The sequence below is a fragment of the Suncus etruscus genome, chromosome 4 (genome assembly GCF_024139225.1).
Source record: "Suncus etruscus isolate mSunEtr1 chromosome 4, mSunEtr1.pri.cur, whole genome shotgun sequence".
In the NCBI taxonomy this organism is placed as follows: Eukaryota; Metazoa; Chordata; class Mammalia; order Eulipotyphla; family Soricidae; genus Suncus; species Suncus etruscus.
In genome coordinates this window covers 75,703,671-75,729,715 of record NC_064851.1, presented here as the reverse complement: position 1 = coordinate 75,729,715, position 26,045 = coordinate 75,703,671, and the positions used below count along the sequence as shown (strand labels likewise).

General features: G+C 42.6%; 1 protein-coding gene across 1 annotated transcript; it reads right to left on the bottom strand.

Moving 5' to 3' along the window:
* Positions 1-3,397: 3,397 nt before the first annotated feature.
* On the bottom strand, positions 3,398-24,816 carry PRDM1 (PR/SET domain 1). The gene is made up of 7 exons (XM_049771172.1): positions 24,775-24,816; positions 22,760-22,999; positions 15,907-16,026; positions 11,764-12,016; positions 5,636-6,741; positions 4,284-4,412; positions 3,398-3,970 (listed from the first exon to the last, which is right to left on the bottom strand). The coding sequence occupies exons 1-7, from the start codon at positions 24,814-24,816 to the stop codon at positions 3,398-3,400; spliced, it is 2,463 nt and encodes an 820-aa protein (XP_049627129.1).
* Between the last annotated feature and the right edge of the window lie 1,229 nt (positions 24,817-26,045).

Here is a 26,045-nt window from a genome sequence, read left to right as displayed (position 1 = left end):
AAAGCACTTCTTGATCTTTTGTTTTCTTGGGATATACCCAGTTGTGTTCAGGACTTAACTCCTGGTTCTGAGCTAAGGGATCACGACTGGCAGTACTCAAATATGGGCAGCCATATCTGAGTGTGTTGGCAGGTGTGCGTGTGTTGTGTGTGCTAAATATTTGAGCCCAGGACAGCTGTGTACAAGACAAACACCCTACTCACTATAACATCTGGCCCCACTTCTTGTTCTTAAATCGAGATCGCTAGCATTTTTGTAGAAGCATTTTCTATGTGCAGTTCAAATTTTATATTTAATTGGTGCCTGGAGATGGATTATTTCTGGAGCATTAGTACACAAGCAAGGTGTCTAGCTTTCTCATCTCAGCCTTGCTTGGTATTGTATGGGGAGTAAAAATAGATTTACATAAAATTTTTATTTGGTGGTGGTGGCAGGTGGTGGCAGGATTTGGGCCAGTCAGTATTACATAGGGCTTACTACTGGCAGTGTTCATGAGACCGTAAGTGGTGCTGGAGATCAAAACTAGGTTGGTTGCATGCAAGGCAAGAACCCTACACCTGTATTATATATTCAGGACCTCAAAATTTTACTTAAAATGAACAAGTCTAGTTCTCTGGATAAATGGGATATAGGATGGGAAGACTGCAGAAACATTATTCTGCACTCCTTGCAATGTGCTCAGTGCTGCCTAAAATGTTTCTAATAGGCAGTGTTACACACAACACACACACACACACACACACAAAACTTAGAAAGGCATTTTTGGAATGAATCCAATTTCCTTCTCACTGCCCCTTACCACCCCATACACAAATCTAAGTCCCACAAAGGCAAGTATGCAAATCTCCCATAATTGGTTTGGAAGACTTTTCTTAGAAAACACTTTCTAGATCCTAAAGAGAAATATTACACTGCTGATGAAGGTAGTGACATCACTCATATTCTTCCTGAAGAGAGGTGAGATTAGGGAATCATGAAATCGCCCCTGCTTCGGGGGCAGGAGACACAAATCAGTTCCCATTCAGGATATTTTAAATACCACCCTTTCCCTTTGATGTCCTTTATGTGCCTTTCACACAAGACCCAAGAGAGGCATTGGTAAAGCATGAACATTTAATTTACATTTTGACAATTTGCACATAAATAACAATGTAAACCAATACGTAAACATAATATAGCCTGTTGTTCTAGCAAAGTAAAAAGCCAGTAACTTTGGTCAGTTTTAACTTTTAAGAGAAGAAAGAAAATATAAAACCACTGCTGATTGTGGGCTCAACATTCACATGTAAGAGAAGTTTAAAATCACTGTACACATAGGTCTCTAAAAACCCACAACTGTAAGAAAGCAGGCAGAAACAAAGAATAAGCATTTGGGAATGGAAAGAACTTGGTGTCAATGTCCGTGAGATGGGTTTGGTTTGCTGCAATTAAGGAGCTTGTGTAACACTGATGTTTTACCGTTTATAGGAACACATTAGTAAGGCTCTTAGGCTTCCCTGGATTATCCCACAGTTCTTTTCTGCAGTTTGATATTGGTTGTCAGGACACACTGTGGACTCAGAACCACTTTGACCAGCAATCACTTTTGATCAATTACTTAGGACGGAGGAAGAGAGAGAGAAATAAGTTATGGGGAGCAGAAAGTCGTATTGGAAGTTTTGTTTTTGTGATTTGGCATGACCACGTAATTATGTGGCCTAACAAAATTAAAGCCCTTGTTCTTAGCCGTTTAAAATAATGATCTTTCTCCCTGCTTATGCCTCCTACCTTACCAAGAGTTTGGGGTCATTTACAATAGCTAGGTGTCAGTGTGAGGTCAGGAAGTACTGAGCAATTTCAGAAAAGATGTGTTTTTATTTTCTTGCTTTAGGAAAAGCAGGTTCTTTTACATGGTTTGGCTCACAACTTAAGTGGTTATAAATATATATACACATGGTATAGTGGTATAAATAGACTTATAAATATACACTTTTGCTACACCTTGAATGCTGACACGTAATCTTTGGGCTTATCAGAGTAGAAGATAGAATGGCACATCTACCTTCCTGGAGCATCCTTGGTTTCTCCGCAAGAGTAGCAAATCATCCCATATGACACCAATTCCTGCACAACTGGACACTCAATGAGGTAATTGTTGAACAACTTTGTAATGCCCTTTCATCTTCCATTAAGTTAACCACAAAATGTAAAAACACAAATACTGAGAAAAATCTTGAGTTTTACAAAAAAAAATACAATTGATGTGTTGGGGATAGGAATGTTCATTACCCGCTTTTACCCAAAGACACTAAGAATACCCGTTTTTTCACTTATTTGCTGCTCAAGAGTAGCCTGAGCCTCATCTACTTCAAATCCTTCCTGGCAGAGCACCATTTTTTTGTGCAATTTGGACAAAACAACAACAAAAAAACCAACAACAAAAACAACATGCGGACTCATGCCCTTAAATCTCAAACACACAAAGCCACCAGTGCTTAAGGCAACATTTGGAGTGGCTTCAAACATGACATTTCTTCTTCACATTTTCAGATAATACAATGGGATGCAAATATCACACAACTTTTTTGGGGGCGGCCCTGTTTTGGGAGGAGGAAGACAAATGGCAATGTTTTTGTCTTCTTTCTGGTAAATTGGGACTGGGAGAGGTGTGGGAATTGAACTATCTACAAAAATAATCACAATTTTCTTGTATCTTCTACATAAGTTATTATTGGGTAATTCTGCACACATACCCCCAAGTTATTACGCATTCTGTTCAAATGATATGAGTCCAAGATGAACACATCAATTGTCTGACTTTGGCAAAACCAAAACCTCATTTTAAAAACATTATTATAGAGGGAAATCAACTGAAATAATTGTACTTGTTTACTAAATAATACTAACATTGTAGATATGAAAACAGATGTGCAGAAATTATCTACAAAGAATGGCCACAAGACAATATATATATATATATAACATTTATACTCAAATTAGAAAGGAATTTTCCCAGTCATTGTAAACTCTTTAATTATTGCTTTCTGAATGATAAATTGTATAATAAATTATGAAGGATTACCACTGAAAAATAATTATGTCTAGGCAATAGTCTTACTAATGGGAAGGCTATGCAAACATATCCACACAAAATATTCCAAATACACAGGTTCAAATATATAGATTGGGTGTAAATAAGTGTGTATGTATATATATATATAAAATATGTATGTATATTGTCTTTGCCTTATGTATGCCCTGAGATTTCAGTAACTTTGGAGTTCCTTCTTTAATTCCAGCGAAGTAAAGGGAAGCCACGAGAGCTCTGCAAAACTGGAATTATGTACAAGCCACATTACCTGGCTTGCCAAGTCATAAGCTATGAAACAAAACACAATATTTGAGTCTTCTGAAAATCTTAAGGATCCATCGGTTCAACTGTTTCTTGTTTGACCTTTACAGGTAGAAGAGGTAGTGGGTTGCTGTGAGGCAACTTGATGAGGGAGGGGTCCGAGGATTCATAGAGACTGCACCCGGAGAGAAGTCCGGTGCCCAGGTTTCTCTGCAAAGACACTTTCAGGCCCGTTTCTTCCTTCTCCTTCCGGACCACAGCCAAGATTTCCTTCTCCACCACTGAGATCACGTCAACATTGTCGTCCACATCCTCCAGCCGATCAGCGTTATCACTGATGTCAAACTTCTCGATCTCCTCGTTGATGCGGCTCAGGTCCTCTAGCGTCAACGCTGGGGCAGGGGCAGCTGGACAGTTCCCCTTCAGGTGAACCTGGAGGCTGCAGAGATGGATGTAGCTCTTGTGGCAGTGCATGCACTTGTGGGGCCGCTCCCGGGTATGCAGGCGCTTGTGGAGCTTCAGGTGCACGAACTGGGTGAACTTGGCAGGGCAGACCTTGCACTGGTAGGGCTTCTCGCCCGAGTGTAGGCGCAGGTGGGTCTTAAGATTGCTGGTGCTGCTGAAGCGTTTGTGGCAAACCTGCGGGGAGGAGATGGAAGGTGACCAGGTGGCCCGTGGGCGGCACCGGATGACCTCCCAAACGGTGTCTCCTACCTCTGCCATGGCTTTAAACCAGCCAGGCGACCTGGGCTCACTAGATGGTGTTTACTTCCCCAACCTCTTTCCCACCCTCTGGAAGCTGCAGTGCCAGGGTCTCTGCTCCAAAGTAGTAGCAGAGCAGTCAGCCTGTGGGATGGTGGCACTTGAGTTGGGGCTCGTAGGAACAAAGGGTTGACCTAGGAGGGTCTTTTCTACTAAGGAGTCATTAGTTCTACCCAAAAATCCTGCCCACCTGGCATTCATGTGGCTTCTCTCCCGTGTGTACCAGGTAGTGTTTCTGCAGGTGGGCCAGCTGAGTGAATCCCTTGTTGCAGGTCTGACATTTAAAAGGCCGTTCTCCGCTGTGAACTCTGAGGTGGACCTGGGAAGAAGAAACCACATGTGTTAGCTCGGGTCTCAGATGGCCAAAGAACCAACCTTTCTGCTCATAATACCAGGCTACTGATGATGTTGACACCGTTAAGGGATCAAGGGCTGGAGAGATGTCCCAATGGTCTGAGACGATGCTCTGCCCAGAATTAGTGACCAGTACTCAATCAAGCTCTTCCAGGAATGAGTTTCCAAAATCATCAAAGCTGGGAGAGAGACCCTGAACACTGGGCACTACCCCAACCCCAAGAACTAACAACAAAAATAAACCAGAAAAAAAGAGTAAAGTATCAAGGGAAGAAGTACTCAGGGCACTGCAAATGGTCTCCCCAACACCACTGGGAGTAACCCCCAGAGCACAGAATCAGAAATATAAGAAGCCCAAGAACACCAGGTGTAGTGTTTCCTATCCACATGTCCCCCCACCACAAAAAAAAAAAAAGGAAAGCATGAAGAGGAAACCTTGAACATAACTAAGCCCTGGCATTTTTAGAATGCTTGATATTGTTTGTGTGAAAGGAACAAAACAAACCAGCTTAACTGGGGCTTTAAATTGAGCTTCTGACCCTCTGGTTTTTGCTCTCTCAAACAAGCCAGGTGCAGGGAAGTAATTTGTCTGAAGTCACATTACTTTTGTTGGAAGTGACAAAGGCAGTTCAGCCCAAAGCAAGTGCCCTCGGCTGGGTGTCAGCCCATGAAGATGGCAGTTCTCCCTCACATTTTCTGCTTCCAGCAGGCCAACTCAGAGCTGAAATGGGCAAAGCACCTCAGCCTTCACTACTGAACCACAGCCTTGGTCCCAGGAAGGCATTTCTGCCTACTGGAACTGAACCCTACCCGAACAGACCAAGGCAGGGCTAGAGACAGACAGCTCAGTGAGGCTGAATGCCTTATTTGCCTATGAGAAGACATGGTTCAATCCTTGACTGCATAGTCCCCAAGCATCTACAGGGGAGGCTTGATACAAAAATGACTACCCTAGGACCAGAGTGGTAGCTCAGTGGTAGGGCTTGCATGCGGCTGACCCAGGACGGACCCAGGTTTGATTCCTGGCATCCCATATGGTCCCCTGAGCCAAGAGCGATTTCTGAGCTCAGAGCCAAGGTAACTTTACCCCTTAGCGCCACCAGGTATGACCCCCCCCCCAAAAAAAAACAATAAAAAAGACTGCCAGGCCTTGGCACCTATTGATTAGCTTGAGCTTTTGAGTCTCACCTTTAGATTTGAGAGCTGGCCGAAGGTCTTGGCACACACATTGCATTCATACTTGATCTTGCCATTCTGCTTCTTTAGTGGGTAGGGCAGAGTCTTGTAGCCGGTCACGTTCCTCTTGTTCTTGATGAGATTCATGGCCTCATCGCTGCTTGGGGCTGCTGAGGTAGCTTTGGGTTGCACCACGTGTTCAGAGGTGGCCGCTGTGCCCGCAGTGGGAGACCCACTGGTGGGGCTACCCCCCTTGTCCTTCATGCTGGGAGCAGCAGCCGCCCCAGGGAGGGAGAAGGCACTGTGGGGTGCTGGGACAATTACTTCCCGAGGATGCTCAGGCTGGAGCAATCTCCGGGCCCCATCAGAAGGTAGCGAGTTGGGGAGAGTGGTTGGAGCGAGCATGGGGTGAGGCAGGCTGCCCCCGCCGAGGAGGTTGCTGTAGACGGGGTAGAGCCGTGGGAAGAGGCTGAAGTTGTTGAGGCTGTTGATGTTGCCCATGGAGCTGAGGCTGTTACAATTCATACTGTAGGAGGGCAATAGGAACTTGGGGTAGTGAGGGGTATAGGAGGGGAGGAAGGCAGGGGGCAGGTGAGGGGTAGGCGGATAGCCTGGATAGGAGCTCAAGCCTTCGGTGCCATAGGGCCCATTCAAGTAGGTGTACGAGTCCCGGGGTTCATGAGGGCCCGGAGCCAGGGGTGACACATTGTTCCCCGGGCTGCTATGAGGACTGGAGCTTCTGAAGCTTTGGTCAGGGCTACTTCTGGCAGAGGGACTTGGTGTGGTGGAGGATGGAATAGGTGAATGGGGGATGTAGGTGGGCCTCTCCATGCTGTAGGCCAGAGAAGCTTTCAGAAAGTCTTCTGAGAGAGGGGGTCTGATGGGGTAAACCACCCGAGGGTAGAAGGGCATTTCGGGGCTTCCATTTTTCCTGAAGTCATCAGCGTCCTTTTCTGAAGTGAGGGGTGAAATGTTGGAATGGTACAGGTCCTTTCCTTTGTTTGGGTACGAGTCCAGCTTGAGGATCTCTTTCACACTATGCTCTCTCTTGGGCAGGGTCTTGGGGCAAAGGTCGTTCTTCTCCATACTCTGCAGCTTTGGATTGTTCTGAGTTTGTGCTGAAGGGAAGAAGAAAAGGAGAAGAGTCATATGGAGGGAAGGAGACAACTTTGTAAAACTGCCACAGCGGTCACTTTCTGGAGAAAACCTGACACAATATCTGGGCTCCTCATGGTTTCAGACCACTCAAAACCCCTCGCGCAAGGAGGCAGCAAATAAGCACCGTGGCAGCACTCATTCAGCTAGGAAGAGCTGCATGATATAACTTCCACTGGTAGAAGCTTTATGCTAGAGAAGGACTATGCTGGTGAGAACTGAGGAGATTCCGTGAAAATGGGGTGCAGGGCCGAGACAGCTCAAGGAACTGAAAACATGCTTATGCAAGAGGCCTGGGTTTAACCTCCTGGTACTACAAACACAAGCACTTCCACGAATAACACCAGACCAGAGAGCTTTGAGTAGCTCCTCACTCAGTGTTGCTGGGAATGGCCTCTATCCCCACAAAAAGAAACAGCGAAGAAAAAAATTAGAAGGGGCATCAGGTTATTCAAAAGCATTGTAATGTTAACTAAGTTAGGAGAAAAAAAGAAATCAACACATCCTCTGAATAAGAGGTGAAAGATTTAATCATTTCAAGAGGTTGGGAATAGTGCAGCAGCAGGTAAGGGGCTTGCAGCTGACCCAGGTTTCATCCCTGACACCACATCTAGTCCTTTGAGCACAGTCAAGTGGCACATCCAGTCCACTGAGTTCCACCAGGTGTGGTCCCAAATAAAACAAAAATAAAAGGCTCATTTCATTTCCTCATTTCAAGCCCTAAGTAGTCATGCATTGCCGCCTGCATTTGTTGCCCTGTTCAAACAGACAAGGCCTACTGGACAGGTGAGCATGGCGGGTGCCACCCCTGCTCCTTGATTTGCTGACCACAGTAATTTCACTCAGGCTTTCTGCCCCATCTGACCAGGCTCCCTGTCGCATTACCCTGAAATCAAGAGGTGTGATACAACAACCCACAACAGATACCTCCCGAGCCAGTTCAGTTACTTAGAGCACCAAAGCAATCAGGCAGTGGAGATGAAAGCCTTGCAACCAGAAGATGGCCTGGCATGGAAGGGCAACAGGCTCGAGAGAAGACAGCTCATGATGCTGGTGACGTGGCTAGCTAGCTAGCTGGGCCCCTCTACTGAACCAAAGCAGGAGTGTCCTTCAGAAAAAGCTCCCATCTCCAGCTCAGCTGCCCAAGGAATCAAAGCAACACTGTGGGCAGGGCAGGTGTGTGGGACCCACTTAACACTTGCCCTTAAAGCAAGGATCAGGAACAGGAGGTTTGTGCTGATAGTTCAAGAGGCCCTAGAGTGCCTGGCTTTAAGCTCCTAGGGCAGTTTGGAGATGATGCTGGAGCCAGGGTTTTTTTTTTGTTTTTTTTTTTTTAAGTCTCATTTGTCATCAAAAGCCCCTGTCAGATTTAAATGAGAAAGCACCCCAGGCCTTGTTATCTGATAGGTTTAGAAATGCACTCTGCGGAACTCCATATTCTCAACTCTTTAAATGCATTCTCTCCGTTGACAGGCTTGAGGGATCTGATGCCAGGAGCAGCCCTCAAGAGAATGTTATCTCTGGAGAGGTGTTATCAGTAACTCCCGGGTGAGCCAGCAGCTCCAGAATAAACACTGCCAAGAAGCAGCTATCAGGGAAGATGCTGATGCGGCCAGTGATGGAAAGCTTGTGGAGGGAGAGGGATTTCTGAAGTCACTAAACCAAAATAAATACCCCCTTATCAGACCAATATCAGTCTTTCAATGAGGCCCAGCAGGCAGGAAGTTCAAATTGTCACTTTTGTTTTTTAAAGCTGAAATGGTCAACTCACTTGGGAGGTTGTAAGGCAGAGCATCTCAGACACAGAAAGGCGGAAAAGGAATGATTTGGAGGATCCACACAGATCCTGCACCTAATTCACAAGATAGATACCACATCTCAATGAAGACCCGCTCCAAAAAAGGGGGAGTCTTCACTGTCACCACTTTCTATAATTTTCTGTGGCAAATTATCTAAGTCTCATGACTTTTACAGTGGTGTTTTGGTTCTTTTCGACAGATTCAAGCCTGCAGAAAAATATGCCTCTATTCCTAACGTGACACCAGACTTAGGAGCTCTTATCAAGAACCTCAATAATACAATCACTGAACTGAAACCAAGCTGATGACAAGAAACACAAACAGAAAGTTGGAATTTGTATTCTCTATGTACAAAAGCGGTGCCTGGCATGTAACCTATCCACACTGTTTGCTCTTGCTATGTCTTCACAAAATAAATGCTTATCTTACTCCAAAAGCAACATCCACAGACATTAGCTACCCCACACTGCCGCCTTCTAAGTTGTAAATTATGTAGTCCTATGAAAGTCCATTTCAAAAAAAAATCATCCTTCAGCAGCTGAGTAATCAGTGGAGTTAGTGTCATTTCTGACTCTCCCACTCAGCAGCAGCTTGAGTTAACATGAAAAAGAAAATCAAGATCTGTTTTTGTTCTTAAATCTTAAATGGCTGTAGGCGGACGGAGTCATTTCAAGAGTGAACTGCTTCTGAAGGCTTTGAATGGCTTAATTATGCCGACTCACATTTTCGATCTATAATAAGAACCCCCAAAGACTACAAGAAAGAACCTAGAAGTTCTGCAGTAGGCAAAACAAAGTCTGTTTTCAACTGAAACTGAGAAAGCAGATTAACATTTAGAAGTCTGTAACTTGGTCAACTGTTTTCTAGATGGATTTGTAAAATACATGGGGGAGGGGAAGAGACCAACAAAACTTGGGGTAGGTTGGAGAGGATCTTATTACTTCTTCTTCCTTTTGTTTTATTAAAATAATGCATATTTGTAATTTCTATTTTTTTTCCTTTGGTCACACCTGGTGAGGCTCAGGGGTTACTCCTGGCTATGTGCTCAGAAATCGGCCCTGGCTTTGGGGGACCATATGGGACGGGTATTGAACCAAGGTCTGTCCTAGGTCAGCTGTGTGCAAGGCAAATGGCCTACTGTGTGCTATCGCTCCGGCCCCATATTTGTAATTTATAACTACTCATTTTTTTTTATATTTTTTCCCTGTCATCTCTTCTCAAAACTACTCATTAAGCCACCAATGCCACCGGAAATCCACACTCTGATTCCAACACAGATCTCTATTATGCTTGAAGCATGGAAACCCAACACGACTCATTTAAAGACACCATCTACCTATTAGGACTGATGAAATAGTGGAAAATTTCCTGATCAGAGTCTCAATCATCAGTCACCACACCTAAGACAACTAGTTTCACAACAGCAGCAGGAGTCTTGGCTTAAAATGGCTGGTTATTCATTCTCATCCTTCACACTTAATACTGGACGGTGAAAGACTAATCAGAAAATGTGCCCATTTCGGAAAAGAGTTTGCAACATTTAAAAGAAACATTTGAGGCAATCAAGACATCAATTCACAAGGCACATAAAAGTCACTTCTGAACTAAAAAAAATAAAAATAAAAATGAAAAAGTTCTGGAATGGTTAATGCAAAACTCATGGAGAGGGATCATGTCAAGTAAGGTTACTATATTTTGTTTGAATATCAAAAGTTTTCCCCATAGCCCATAAACTAATTGAGATTAAGGAATAAGAGATTCTGGAGGGAGTAACTTGCTATGCTGACTAAATTAGAAGAATGAGCACATTTTCCGTGAGATGTCTTGCAGGAATAGAAACTTTTTCACAGGCCCTGTTCAAAAAGTCCTGCAGGCAGAGGCTGAAACAATGAAACTGGAACGGATCTCCAGGATATCTGGACTTAGAAAGGACAGAGGTCTTTTGGATTGCAGAAAAGGAAGGCAAATTACAACCTTTGGGTCACCAATTGTACTCATATTGCTCACAATGAAGGTCAATTTGTTCCTAAATATTCCAAGATTTCTTCCTGAAGGACCAGAAATGGGGTTCCTTAAGCTTATATATTCTTAAATTTCCAGAACACAAGTACAGTCTTGAGATCACTGGAAAATGAGCAGCATCAAATAACTAGAGCTGGATTTTGCCAAACAAGGAAATGTAGTTGTGTTTTGGTAACTGCCTCTAAATTAAAGTTCAGATCAAAATTTTAATTTATGATAGGGTTACCATTTATCCCATATAATCTCAAAAGGAAAAATGTGAATTTAAACTACATTTAACTCTCAAACAAAGCAAATGGATTAGCCATCAATGATTAGTGAAGTTGAATAAAGGGTGGGTATCTAGAAATTCTTACAAGACCCTAACAACTTCTCAGATCTGAAATTTTATCAAAAGAAAAAGCTACAACCATATTACAACCTATATACAGAAAGTTTTAAACCAAAAGGAGAATTTTAATACCTGCTCAATCCCTGGCAAAATCCATATAGTCCCTTGAGCCCATCAGGAGTGATCTGAGCTGAGACAGAAGTAAGCCCCCAGCACCACTGGGTGTGGCCCAAAGTCAAAACCAAAGACAACCCCAAAAAGTAAAAGCTTATAGATGTAAGGAACTGAGAATTTGTTAAGATAAAGTGATAGGTGGCTACTACAGTAATACTGATCAGGAGATCAGATAGGTTTTTACCATAAGGAAGGAAAAGAAATCTTTTTATCTTTTCAGTTGTTCCTTTCGAATATTTGAAAATTCGTAGCTTTGTTTTTCTAGAAATAATCTGATAATGTTTCACATCAGTCCCAAACTTGGCCAAATGCCCCAAATATACCAATACACATTTTAAGCAAGTCAGAGGTACCAGGCCTGGCATATCTGGCACATCAGAGCCAATTCTAATCCTCTCTAGAAATGAATATATCTCTATCTTCCTGTACCTTTCTGAACAATCTACTCAAAGGCATGCTCAATACTTTTAAAAATGATTCTATTCCAAAAAAAAGAAATAGGACTAACTTTTCTCCCCTTTCCTAGTCCCTAGTTTTAAGTCACATACTTGGCCCAACAGATGAAGCCATATAATTAAACAACATGTTATTAGCTCATAGGGGCAGAACTGACATTACTGGCATTTTTTGTTATTGTTGTTGTTCTTTAATCCACTTACTGAGATTCATCATTGTCAGCTCTCCAGGATAAGGATAGTGAAGCCTTTCTGCAAAGTCCCGACAATACCACACAAGAAGCTCCTGGTTGGCAGGGATGGGCTTAATGGTGTAGAAGTAGATGTTCATCCCGTTCTGACATGCAGCCAGGTTTTGCTCCCGGGCAGAGTGTGCAGGATTCACATAGCGCATCCAGTTGCTTTTCTCCTCATTAAAGCCATCGATGAAGTGGTGGAGCTCCCCTCTGGAATAGATCTGTCCAAAGAGAAGACAGATGTGTAAAAAAAAAAAAAAAGTCCGTCCCCAAGCAATGTAAAGCTTTCCCAGCACCTCCAAGAAGATGTACAAATTCCAGACCTTCTGGGATTTCTAGCCTCCAGTTACCCAGTTAGAAGAAAAAGAATGGAACTCATTTATAATTGATGGGAGCCTTGAATCAACAAACATAAAAAAAAAAAAGACCCAATTCTCTTCCCCTAATTGTCAGTTACTCTTTCTATTTCACATTCTTTTCACCTTGGAGTTGGGGGTGGGGGGTGTAGCATAGCATGAAACACAAAATCTCACATGAAGTGCTGCCTTAGTCTCACTGCACTGCCAGTGAGTGGCAAACGAAGAATGCTAAACTTCAGTTCTGATTTTGCTGACTTGAATGCTTTGAGTCACTGGTAGAAGACCAAGCCAACTAAATGCGTCAAACTGAGTCTCAACTTTTTCTATGGCCTCTGTACTTGCCATTTCCTACACCCCCGCCCAAGGCTTTTAAAACTATGCAAACATCCTCCACCCCCAATCCTCCAAGTCCTAAAAGTCACTCTAACTAGATCATATGAATACTTGGAACCCAGTCTTTTTGTGGAAACAGTGGGTGGGACAAAGGTGAACTTTACCTGCCATAACAAAGTGAACGCAGGGACAGAAGTCAGAATTTTACTGTCTACTGAGAAGTCACTTTTCCTTCTTGATAAAACATGTCTAGCCTTGCTCTTTTCCTTCACGTTAAAAAGGAGGGGAGAGGGAACCCTCTTATCTGTGAGGAGCTTGTCTAAAACATCATTCAGAGAGCCATAGGCATGTGTTTTTGGAAAAAGACTAGGAAGAAGCTATCCCAGTTCTCTAAAGGTAAAAGCTCAATGAAGAATTCAGTAGTAATAAAAACACAGCCACCAGTGTACGCACATCATTCAGATAAAAGGCAGACTGTGAAAAGAGTAAAAACTTAACACACTTACTGATACTACCTTACCAATTCCTGATCCTTCTCCTGTCTTAAAGTACCCCTTTTCTTCAGACAAGAAATCTTACACACCTATAATCAATACCGGTGTATCTGCAATAGGGAGCCTCCAAGTTGCAGGGTCTACGGTCCGCAGAAGGCTATTTTAGCCCTGACTGAACAGCAAGTTACTATAGCTTGGTTCACAGCCATATGCTGACCTGTCAGCTTGCAAGGTATTTCTATAGTTCACACAAGCTTTATCAGAGGCAAAAAGGAACTCTGTCCCTTTAACACAGGCAGTAAACACCAGAATCACTTTCTTTAAGAGTAACTTCCTGTAAATTGTGAAGGGGGAAATACATGTGGCTTCATCAAAGCAGCTTGTGAGAGCTTTTGCGGTGTGTTTTGTTAAGAGAAAATGGAACAAGGCTGGTTGAATTCTGCTATCAAGAGGGGTTTTCAAGTTTGTTTACTCTGATGTGCAAACTTCCAGGAACATGGGGTGCCATCGATGCTCACTGCACTGTTCATAGGGCGGAAACTGCTTTCTAAAGCTAAGGGTATGCTGATTCCACGCAGCTTTCCAGACTGTAGCCTCATTTAGAAACAGAAATGTCCATGCCATGAAGTCACACGCATAAGACACACATTCCCATGAGCAAATGAAATAATGCCTACGTCCAATGAACACTGCGCCCTGCCACCTCGCGACATTTCCATGCATTATCACGAAGATTAAAAATGTGCTGACTCATCAGCACAGTTACAAGAAATGTCACTGATTTCTCAATTTACACATCCCTTCTCTCCTTTCAATGTGTAATTTGCATTAAACTGCCTTCACAACCAATGTTAATATTTCTGCCAGCAAAAATCAGGATGCTTTTTGACTGTGTGCAACATGTTCTCCTGTAATAACCTTTTCATATGGAAATGAAATGGTCTAGTAAGACCCATCCAAAAAAGTAATTCAATTAAGAGTAAATCTTGAATGAACGGGAGGAATGGAACTGAGAGGATGTCCTTAGGTTTCTTTATTAAAAAAAGAAATTACTAAGTGACTGCGAATGCAGCTTGGCAGCATACCTGCTCTGTATGTGAGGCTCTGGATTTGATCCCTGAAACCATGTAAGAAATAATTTAGGACCAGAACAGCAGCACAGCAGGTACGGTGCTTGCCTTGCACATGGCTAACCCAGTTTTGATATGCAGCGTCCCATAAGACCCCCTGAACCTGCCAGGATTTCTGAACGCAGAGCTAGGAATAACCCCAAGTGTCACCAGGTATGGCCCAAAAACAAAATTTAAAAAAATATATATAAACAGTGGAGAGATAGTACAGAAAGTAGGGTGCAACCCAGGTTCAATCCCTGAACATCATAGATTGTGGCCTCCCCCCCAAAACCAAGAAACAAAAAGAAAAATAACAAAAAATAAAAATGACCATGTTAATGAGACTATCTGGATCTATTTCATATATACACATACTCTTTGATATCGATACACTCCCTCTTCTAAAATTATTGGTAACGCAAACTATGAATTACCAAGTTTTGTCCATTGTAAGTTATGAAGCAAATATAAATTAAGAATGAATAATTCTTTCTTTTTTTTTTTGGTTTTTTGGGTCACACCCAGCAGTGCTTGGGTTACTCCTGGTTCTATGCTCAGAAATCGCTCCTGGCAGGCTCAGGGGACCAGGGGATGAGGGATTCAAACCACTGTCCTTCTGCATGCAAGGCAAATGTCTTACTTCCATGCTCTCTCTCCGGCCCCAAGAATGAATAATTTTTAAATCAAGATTTTAAATATACAAATGTTTAACTCTGGTTTCTCTTCAGATCGCATAAATCTTTTGCCTTTTAAATATACAAATGTTTGTGGACAATTATTGATCTCTTTATAGCTTAGAAAATGGTAAAAAAAAAAACCATCTCATTTTTATGGAGAAACAAATAAAAGGGTTTTTTCTTTGTTGTTTTTATTTTTTAAAACAAAAGGGCTGCAGAGTTGGGGAGGGAAAGGATGGAAAAACTGAACTCAGGGCTTCAAGCATGCTCTGCATTTACTCTATTGCTTCAACTATTCCCTACCATTAGAACATATTCTTTACACTTTTGACCCAGAAGATTTGTGTGCTGGCGAAAGTAAAGCATAATTCAATTTTTGTTATCTTCCTGGATGATGAGAAGCATTTTTCTTATTTATGGGACAATCTATGTATTGTCAAATCCAGTAGTTTTCATATTGCCGATGCATTTAGATCAGGACTAGTTAGAATAGCTTCCATTTTTCATCTCCATTCCTCCAACACTAACTTCTACTCATCCTTCCATAATATCATTTCTTTTTTCTTTTTTTTTGTGTGTGTGTTTTTTCTGGGCCACACATGTTTGATGCTCAGGGGTTATCACTGGCTATGTGCTCAGAAATTGCCCGACTTGGGGGGACCATATGAGATGCAGGGGAAGGGGGGAGGTGTGCTTCAAACCACGGTCGTCCTAGGCTAGCGATTGCAAGGTAGATGCCTTACTTCTTGCGCCACCTCTCCAGCCCCAATATCATTTCTTTTGATTAATTCATTTGTGAGTGAACTCAGCAAGAAAACAAGGGGTGGAAATCTAAAATGTGGTGATTCATTATTACTTCCTTGCAGAGATATGCAAACGAAGTTACCCTTAAAACACAAAGTAGCAAACTATTTCCTTTACTACAAAACTCCAATTAATTACAAAGATTGATTCATATATAGTTCATATCTCCATCTCTACTACCTATCTATAGGCTGTGTTTCCAGGTTCAAACACATAGCCAGTTTCATCATACTTGGTCCCCTGTATGTATCCCGGGGCCTAGGGAACCCAGATAACTTGTGGTTGAGCCCAATACAGGTCCAAAAGGAGTCTGGAAAATTTTCCTTACTTACCCGCCAAAAATATTTCCTGCTGGTGTTCTTAGGAACTGTATCAGTGGTGTAGATTTCACCTATTAGAGGCCCAAAACGTGTTCCTTTTGGTATGTACTCCTTACTCACTACTCCAATAACCTAAAGAGGGTCAACCATATGAAACAATTACTTTGATGGCAAAAAATTAACATCATTTACATTTAAATGAATTATCAAGCGGTAATATAACCAAAATTATTTATGGAGAGCAGGAAGCCCTGGTGCTGCATAATTAAAAATAAGTTTCATCTGAAACAAGACCATTCTTTTTAATTCTGAGATAGATCATAAACAAACACTTGCACAAGCCCCCAAATCTAGAGAATTATTATACAGTAATTGAGAATCCCTTATGTTGTGTCTTTTTATGCAAGAACAGAATAATCATTCTATTCATACAGATTTAAATGAAAATTCTATCATTTCGAGTCTACTCCTATTTTTCTATTTTTCCTTCTCAAACCATAAACATAGAGTGTTTGAGGTAAAGAGAATCATTTTAACCTCAGAAACTAAAATAATACTCTTTGGTTGTGCCACAAGGCCCCAGGAACCAGAAACCAAACGCATCAGACACATTTTTCATTTCAGATAAGTTCTTTTTTGTTTGTATTCTCACCATAGGTTTTAAGTTCTTTATAATGGAAGTTTTTCAAGAAACGTCATTCTTTACCATCTTTTACTCAATCATGTTCTACATCTTCCTTTGAAATGGAATTTTATAGAATAGAGCTGTGGGTTCTGAGATCCAAGGAAATGACCTTCTCAGACGGATGTATCACTACTTTGTAGGGCCTGCTTTGCTAAAGAAACATGTTAACTATGCCAGTTCCTCCTTGACTGTAAATTTCTTTAAGGTGGGAGGGATGAAGATAAAAAAAAAAAAAAAACACCAACCGCAAATCAGGAAGCAATTCATCACTATTCAAAAGATCTCCTATGTAAGTAGTTCTCTTCAATTTACAGTTAAGTTTTGTTTTGGTTTTGATTTACACATTTTTCTCATTTTTATTTTCTTCATGTTAAAAGGGGCTACAGATTATTACTGAGAGGAGGTAAATATGATATTTATTTTATTTTACTTAGCTATTATTCTATTATCATTAGTGATGCCCGTGTAAGTGTGTGCCGGAAATAGTAGCCCCTAAATTAAAAATTAGTAACAGCTCATGGTGGCACCTAAGATTTTGGCAATACTGTCATTTTAACATGTCAGTGTATATAATGTATAGTATACATATGGGTAGCTCAATTTAATATCAAGAAAATGTGGATCTTTGTTGAAATCAATATAGAACAAGCACATCTACGTGTTTGTGACAGTTCAAGTAGATTTCTTAATCAGTGATTTTTTAAAATCGGGTATTCTATATTTAAGCATACCCAGAATGGAAAGAGAGAAAAAAAATGTCCTAAACCTAACACAACTTGAAACCACGTTCTAAGCCAGTGTTATTTTGGGTCCTTTAGAATCTATAGAAGAGCTGAAAAAAGCAGATGTTCATTTCATTTTCTTCTCTGCCCCTGCCTTCATTTACATCTATCTGCCCTTTCCACTGCAGTTCATTGTTATTTATCTTTGTTAGCAGTGTAGCTGCTATAGGGCACAGGATCCTGTCAGCAGTATTCAGATAAAAATATATACTACAGCTTAATTATACATACTGATTCAGAGGCTCATTGTTTATGATACACTATTAAACCTAATTAATTTGAAAAATTCACGGACTGAGTTCTATGACACGCAAACCATTCGGCATTCATATTTGAGTGATTATTCTATAATATTAAAATGACAAGCAGGAAAAACAAATAATGTCATTTGTTGGTGAGCCAATAATTAGTAGTTGATATTTTCAACATATCCACTTTAAAGCAGTAATTTTAAGAAAGGCACTCAACTGGTTCATCAACTTTGTTTTAAATTATAGTCTCCTGCAGACAGTGTCTTAGGAGTCAGAGCTTGATTACCAACAGGTAGCATTACATTGAGGTCAGAGTTTTTCTTCAGAATTGTCATTCTGTTAACCAATGGCTTGATGCTATCACTCTTACACTAAGACAACAGACAGGGTTTTCTTCTGGGCAAAAGAAACCCAGAAAAATCTTGAAAGTACTAACTAATTTAGGGAATACACAATCAACCCCATGCCCCTTTGTCCTTCTGGTAAGTGATATTCAGAGGAAAGACATAAGGAAAGCAGAGAGGATCTTTGATGGAACAGAGATCTATGGAAACTTTCAAAATCCCTTAAACAAATCACAATCTTAATATCAGATCTTCAGTAAGAGTGAAACAGAACCCTAACATTTAAAGATCTTAATATACACAGAGCTAGAGTGCACATAAATATACACACAGGAGGGGCCGGAGAAATAGCACAGTGGTGTTTGCCTTGCAAGCAGAAGATCCAGGACCTAAGGTGGTTGGTTCGAATCCTGGTGTCCCATATGGTCCCCCGTGCCTGCCAGGAGCTATTTCTGAACACATAGCCAGGAGTAAACCCTGAGCACTGCCGGGTGTGGCCCAAAAACCAATATATATACATACATACATACATACATACATACATACATACACACACACATACACACACACACACACACAGGATAGAAACATAAAATTGTAGAATACCGTTGTTGGAAGAAATCCTGCCAATATATACATACATACATACATACATACATACATACATACACACACACACACACAGGATAGAAACATAAAATTGTAGAATACCGTTGTTGGAAGAAATCCTGCCACCTACATATCTATATCCATTCTCAGGCCTACCTTCTAATATACAGTAAATACTTTGAAAGCAAGAAGGCATTAGAACCACAACTATCAGATTTTGCCAACTGGAAGATTGGAGGGAAGAACCAGTGATTTTTTGGAGGGAGCACACCCAGCAATACTCAGGGATTACTCCTAGATCTGCTCTCAGAAATCACTCCTGGCAGGCTCAGGGTCAGCTGTGTGCAAGGCCAATGTTCTATTTTGGTGCTATCGTTCCGGCCTCAGGAACAAAGTGTTTTTAAAGCAATATTAAAGACCAAGTCCTAGCTCTTCCTCTAGCCCTAAAAAAGGTCTAGACATGAATCTTAGCTGACCACATTCTATCATTGGAACAAACACATGATGCCGAGAAATGTGGTGTGGTATGGCCTTTAATCTCACTGTGGAACAAACCTCACTAACAATGTGTGCACCTAGCTCAGGAAGGAACCTTCATTGGAACTGACCAGGGTCCTAAAGAATTTCCATGAAGGACAGGCTGTTGTGTGCCACACGTAAGCCGCAGGATACTGGCCTAGAATCTCTGGCCTGCTTATCCACACTATGCATGAGATACAGAACAGACTCCTGGGTTGATCAGCATCAATGGCATCAGTTCTGTAGCATATGCAGATGTTCAGGGCTCCCAGGCCAAAACAGGTCTCCCCCCCAAAAAAAAAAAATCACAACTTTGAGGATGGGTGAGTGGGGATCTCAATGAAAATCTGGCAAAATAGATACTTTTTTCCCCCCTCCCCCCATACTTTTTCTTTTAAGTCAATTCCTACTTCGAAGGACCAAACAGTCCCCAAACAGGGGGTTTTGAGCAGTATTTAGGAGTGAATGAGATGTGCACATCCTCACGCCAAATCACATTAAGATCATTTTAATTACCAGCTGGCTCTTCCCTCCCTGAATCCCACCATAAAAAAAAAAATGACTCACTGGTTTAAAGTCCTATTTTGAATATAAGGACATTTGCATTGAGATGACTAGAACTTTTAAAGGAGTCCAAGTCTTTTAGCCTGTAAATCATGTCATTTTTTTTTAAGGGGTGGAGTGAATGGAGATGTTTTTAGAAAGTTTCCTCCTTAATTATCTTTATATTAAAGGAAACATGGTAATGCCTCAGTATACTGTCTCCTAAATAAAAGGCAGTGTGAAGAAGAGGGAATTGCACGTTGTGGAGAGATACTTGTTTCGGATGGCTTGAGTTAATAATGCACTTCAATTAAAAAGGACACCGAAGGAGTCCCCATTATCTATTTGATGTTTATCAACCCATGATTCTGGCAGGTCAGACCCATAGGGCCAAAGTACCTTTGAAATTTCAGTACAAGCCACTAATTTTACTACAAACATTTAAATTGATCTGTGTTCAAATATTAATATTATTTCTAGATACAAGGGGAAATCCCCTCCCAAGAATAACCTATCTGTTAAAAATGTTTTAAATTTGTTTTACTAGTATGTATATATTTGGTTTGAGTTCTGGAAATAGGAAGTCAGAGCAGGCTCATTAAAAGTGTGGAATAGTACTAAATCCAACCTAAAAACGAGGGTCACAACCAGAAATAGTATGTTTTGGTTTTAAACCAAAAAAAAAAACAAAAAACGGTGCTGACACATAGCACAAATTCATAATGAAAAATAGTCTTGTATAAAAAAAACTTCCCCAGTATGTCACGACAGCAGTACAAAATATAAAATTTCCTGCTTCTTAAATGAGAAAGGAAAAAAAAAACTTAAGAGGACAAGTTAAATCAGTTGGGGAAAAAACCATACGTGCATAAGCACTCCTGTCCACCCTCACACACTATTTCCACAGCTCTGAATCAGCTAACATTTCATCAATCCTGAAGGATAGACTCTAGACTCTATTCTAGAATTGGTTTGCAGCTTTTATTTCCCGGGTGGTTTGATTCCACAATCCTCTTTCCAACTGAAGGGAGCTGTCCTTCCGAATGTTCAAAAAAAGTAAAGACAGAAACTGAGGCACAGTTTCTATAGTAAGTCTAAGACACTAAAGTACATTTACATTGGTTTCCTGGTTTTAGTAGGACTAAGGACTGAGACTATTACTTTTCAAGTGTTTCAGAGAAATAAAACATGAGAAAATAGAGAAACTGATCTGAGCTCCCAGGATAGTTTGGAAAAGACCCTCTTTAAAGAATATAGGCACTATATTTATTTTGGAGGTGCTATACTGAAACAGGGAGTTCTAAGTTCAGAAGGAAACCACCATACATGTTTAATAAAGGATCAAGTCTGAAGTAAGTTGAGACGATAAATAAAACCACAGTGACACCAAGAGGGGCCAGTGTAGCACAATCAGCAGCAGTGGCTGAGGAAGTAAGTAGAACTCCTTTCGGGGCCTGTCTCACTACACACTTTGGGGTAAATGTCTCTGAACTTTGCACAGCTTCATCTGAAAGCACTCAGGGCCTTATTTAGCTTGACTTTAAGTAAAACGGTGGAATATGAAAAGTTCAACAAAGTTGAATTGCAGATAAGAACAGAGCCAAGAGCAGCCACCAAAGGGAGATCTGTATTTCAATCCAAATAGACTGGACGGTCACAGAACAAATGAACCCTAGACGTAGACCAATGTTTGGTTGAATCTGATACGAAGGATGGTTGGGGGAGACCATTACCTTTTAAAGCTACCACTAAGCCTTAAATACCGAACAAATTCTATATTGATTTCCATGGACCATACATGTTGAGAGACTATACTACAGAGTGTTACTTTCAGGAAGAGGTATAATTAAGGCTGACCTCTAGGGTTAATGTTTTGGTAATACCCATGCACAACTACTATTTCAATTTTGCTTTTTATAAAATCTGCCTCTCCTGTCTCAGCAGAGAAAACCAACAACAACAAAAAATACCGACATACACACAAAGGTTGAGCTTTAATGAAACTCAAAACAGAGGCACTCTTATTTAATTTTAGACAGCTGTGTCTCTCTCCCTCACCAAAAAAACATTGAACTCAGACACACAAACAGGAAAGAGATAAAATATTTCCCAAACACGCTTCCCGATTCCATCAAATGCTGTTTCTTGGGGGAAAGTAAGAAAGTGATTTAACTACTAGGTCATATGAATCCTGTATTAAGTTATAGATTCCTACAGCTTAGATCTCCTTTTCACCCCTTTCTCAAGGCACTCACAGAACTGACAGTGGCTTGTGGTTAATGGTAAAGTCTTAATTCAAGGGCCATTCCTTCCACTCAACTCCATCTCCACAGCAGACTAGCCTGAGCAGCTCAAATAGCTGAAGTCTCCAAACCAGAGGTGGCTCTACAGGTTATTTCTCAGCTAAACATCAAGCCTACCTATAAGAGTTCTATAAAAGGGTAAACACGATTCCTTTGCTCCTTCTAAGTTTGGGTTTTCAGCCCCTTTGAAATACCAAAGTGTGTACCCACTTCAGAGGCCAAAAAGGAATTGACCTGCCAGTCCAGCCAGAGCAAAGAAGCTGCACAGATAAACAGTGGTTAGCGCTGAAGTCATCGGACAGAGGACACTACACGAACCTCTGTGCGCTTTATACCGTGTCTTCAGTTCATAAACACATCAAGGTTTTTAAAATCATTTTAGAAACCCAGCTAATAAAGTCAGCTCGTTAAAAAGTGTAAAGCCACCTCCTGACCAAAAGGAGACAAAAGAAACAGGAAAACCTTTTTTTTTTTTTTAATAATAAGAAAAGATTTTCTCTTTTCAAAGGCTTACTGATTAAGGGCACTTGGGCCAGGGTGTACAGTGGCCATAAGCTTTCTCAGCGTCTCCTGATAATTCTAAGCGGCAAGTGGACTTTTCCAAAACAAATCAACTTGTGCCCCAATCAAGCCACTGTGGCCCAAATTGGGGGAATATTACGAGAAGCACTGGGGTTGGCTGACTAAAGAAGACAGGAGAAATTTAGGGAAGAAGTGAATGAAGCAATCCACGACTGGAGAATCCTTAAGTCTCCCAGATCTCTGAGGCCTCAAAGCAAGGAGGAAGATGAGGGCATCCTTCTGTTCAGCCATAAACAGGGAGACTCACCTCTTGGCTGTTGGTGGAATATTTGAAAAGCAGGTTCCTGGGTAAGGATGCCTCGGCCTGCACCGAGGTGCCTCCATCAGCGTGAGAATCCCACTGGTGGTCATTCACAATGTATGTACACTTCTCTTCAAACTCAAGCTCTGTCCACAGAGTCATATCCGCGTCCTCCATGTCCATTTTCATGGTCCCCTGGGCCAAGGCTTGCGACCTCACAATGCTGGAGCTACACTTCGGGGCAGCCTGGAAGAGAAGGAAGGGAAAGGCCTTTAATCCCCATTGTCCTGTGCTCCCTCTGAGAGAGCAGATGACTAATAAAGGAGTCGGAGGACTTTCAAAGCAGATGCCCGGAGTACTTGGGACAGTTGAGTAAGCGCCAGAAAGCCAGAGAAGGAGGTGTCTTCCAGAAGCAGGGGTTTTAAATGCTACTTAGCTAAAAAAAAAATAAAAAAATTAAAGTCTGGCAACCTCATGGGGTGAGAGGGAAAAAAAAAAAGCACACATCTCTGAACAATCCCAGACTTTTTACCTCTTAGCAGAAAGGCGTTGTGGGGCGCTCAGGCCTGGGTCTCAGAGCGCCCGGGGTCATGGCCACCAGACCCTCAGCGCTGGTGGAAAAGCTGCCTCAGAAAAGTGTCACAAACAAGGAGAGGAAGAGGAAGGAGGTCTGTCTGCTCTGAATGAAGCTAAAAATGGAAAGCGCGTGTGGTGCAGGAGCGGAACCCAGCCTGCATTTTCCAAATGGGGAAGACTGAACTTTCCCACCAGCTCCCGACGCAAAACAACTTTCAAAACAACTCGCCGCCCCCCACTCGCTCTGTCGTGCGCTTCCATCCTCACATGCAAGGACTTTTCGAAAAGGGGCGCATCCTGCCAGCATCACTGAGCTGCACGCAGCCCTTCAGAAACTGTTGGGACCACAGGAAAAGAGGAAGAAAAAAAATGGGAGGGGGTGGAAGAAACGACAGTTCCCGCCGGTTTTTGCTTCTGATGGGGGGGATGTCTAATGCCAAATTGGTGTGTGTGTGTGGGGGGGGGGGGGAAGCGCAGAAACAAAACGTGAAGTTGTTGAATAGAATTCCCTGAAGAGCATTCCATTCGGAACCCTCAGCTACAAATAGCACTTTCCATTTAAATCTGAAAGTGTCCCAATTCCCAGAAGTCACTGATGGGCTAAGTTTTACTGTAACTAAAGTGACGACAAATTTTGGAGAGATCCAGAGGGCAAGTTCCCGACCCAGCCACTGAGTATATTGGTACGAATATTCCCATAACTCCAACCCAGCGCCCCAATTTGGAAAAAGTGCGTCCCAAAGGAGGAAGAAAAAAAAAAAAGGTAAAACAACATTCCCCCCCCCAACCCCCCAGACAGTCACGTTTGATCCAAAAGTTGGGACACTGGGGCATCATTTCCCAGGAAGACGTCGTCCTCCTCCTTCGGATGTAAACACAACCCCGTGAAAATCCTTCCAGGGCAGCGGCGAGTCTTCGATTTCTTCCCGAGAAAGATGCTCTCTGCCCCTCTTTTTCATCTTTTCATCAAAAGGTCAGATGCGAAAGTTGTCCCTTCCCCCCTTTCACGATTTAAACCAACTTACTTGGGTTTTATTTTTTCTTGACTTGAAACATGCAAGTCCAAAAGCCAGAAGAAAAAAAAAAAAACACTAAAAAAAAAAAAAAGCCAACAAAATCCGGATCCGTTTCCCCCGTGCGATATTAGATAGGCAATTAGTTAGTTGGGCAGAGGAGCCACGGATGAAATTTCAATGAATTGTCCAATCACGCCTAGGACTACTGAAAGAAAGGGTTTCGTGATTCCTAAAGGGAGAGATTTATGAATTGGAAGAAAAAAAACTTATCATCAAATAGTCTTGACAGTGCTCGGTGCCTTAAAAGCAGACGCTTTTCTGCTTTTTTGGGCTAATAGACGTGAGCTCCAAAAAAAAGGGGGGGGGAGGAAAAAAAAGTTTTGAAATCCAATATTCAAAATGCAAAAAAAAAAAAAAAAAGTTCCTTACCGAGGTCGTACCCACGCGTCTTTCCAAGCAAATATCCAACATCGGAGAGGAGTGCGGCTCATGGCTCTACACAGTCCGCATTGCGAGACTTTCCCCGGCGTAGCTGCTGCTGGTGCTTATTCTGCTGGCGCTGCTGTCGTCGCTGCGGCGCGGCCGCCAAAGCGCCCGGCTCCCGGCTCCCGGCTCCCGGGCGCGGACAGGTGCTGCGCGCTGCGCTGCCTCGCCGCGACACTGGAGGGCCGAGCGAGGCCGCGGCACTTTCAGTCTGCGCTGACTCCAACCCCGGGCGCCGCCGCTCCTTTCCCCTCCCTCCCCGCCGCAGCTGCCGAGGTAGGGGGCGTGGCCACACCTGGACCGGCGGAGCGGGGCCGCGGCTCGCCTGGGCTCGGCGCGGCTCAGCCCAGGGCTTTCCCCCTCCCCAAGGCTGGGCGCGCGCAGCCCCGGAGCTTCCTGCGCGCGTCTGTGAATTGCAACATTGCCCCCGGAATCTCCCGCTTCCCTGACAAGGCGCTGGCGGGGACCTCGGCGTGGACTCGGCCTGCATTGTATTCGAAGTGCTCCCGACCGCCCTCCTTCCTGCTGCGGCTTCTGGAGAACAGGGGGTGTGTGTATGGGGGGTTGCATATTCCCAGGCGGGGGAAGGAAAGCCTCCGAGTTACCTAAAATTGGTGCGCCCTTGCCCACGCTTGAAATCCGCACTTGAAAAACGCATGCAAGAAAAAACCCCCAAAACGCAGCACCTTAGACGATTTTTATTTCATTTCTTTCTTTATTTGGGCGTCTTAGATTTACAGGGATTTAGACGGAGCAGTCTTAAGTTCATCGAGCTATTATTGCCTGTGAAATATGTCTGTTTCCCCCCCCCTCCCCATAGCCCCCCTTTGGAAAGCTTCCGTTTCTCCTGCGAAGTCAAATACCTTCACATTTGGCACAAGTTGACTTCCCTCTTTCCACTATTTAGTAAATAGGGAAATAGGAAAAATGATAATCCTACAGATTAGATTTTTCTTGCCCGGGCGTCCCCTCCCCCCCCGCCCCCCCCCCGCAGCCCTTAGCCAGACTTCCTCGGAGAGTGTAAGCAAAGTGTAAAAAGAGAACTTTGAATCCAGGACTGCAAGTGGAAGGCAGACAGGCAGTAATTAACTGGGGCCCTTTCGGAGCCCTGTCCGGCTTTTCCTCCAGCCCCAGTCAGTGCTCTGTTGAAGGAAGGACATCCTGTGATGATGGCATACAATGTCCTGTTTGTTTATTATTAAGAGCGTGGACCTTGC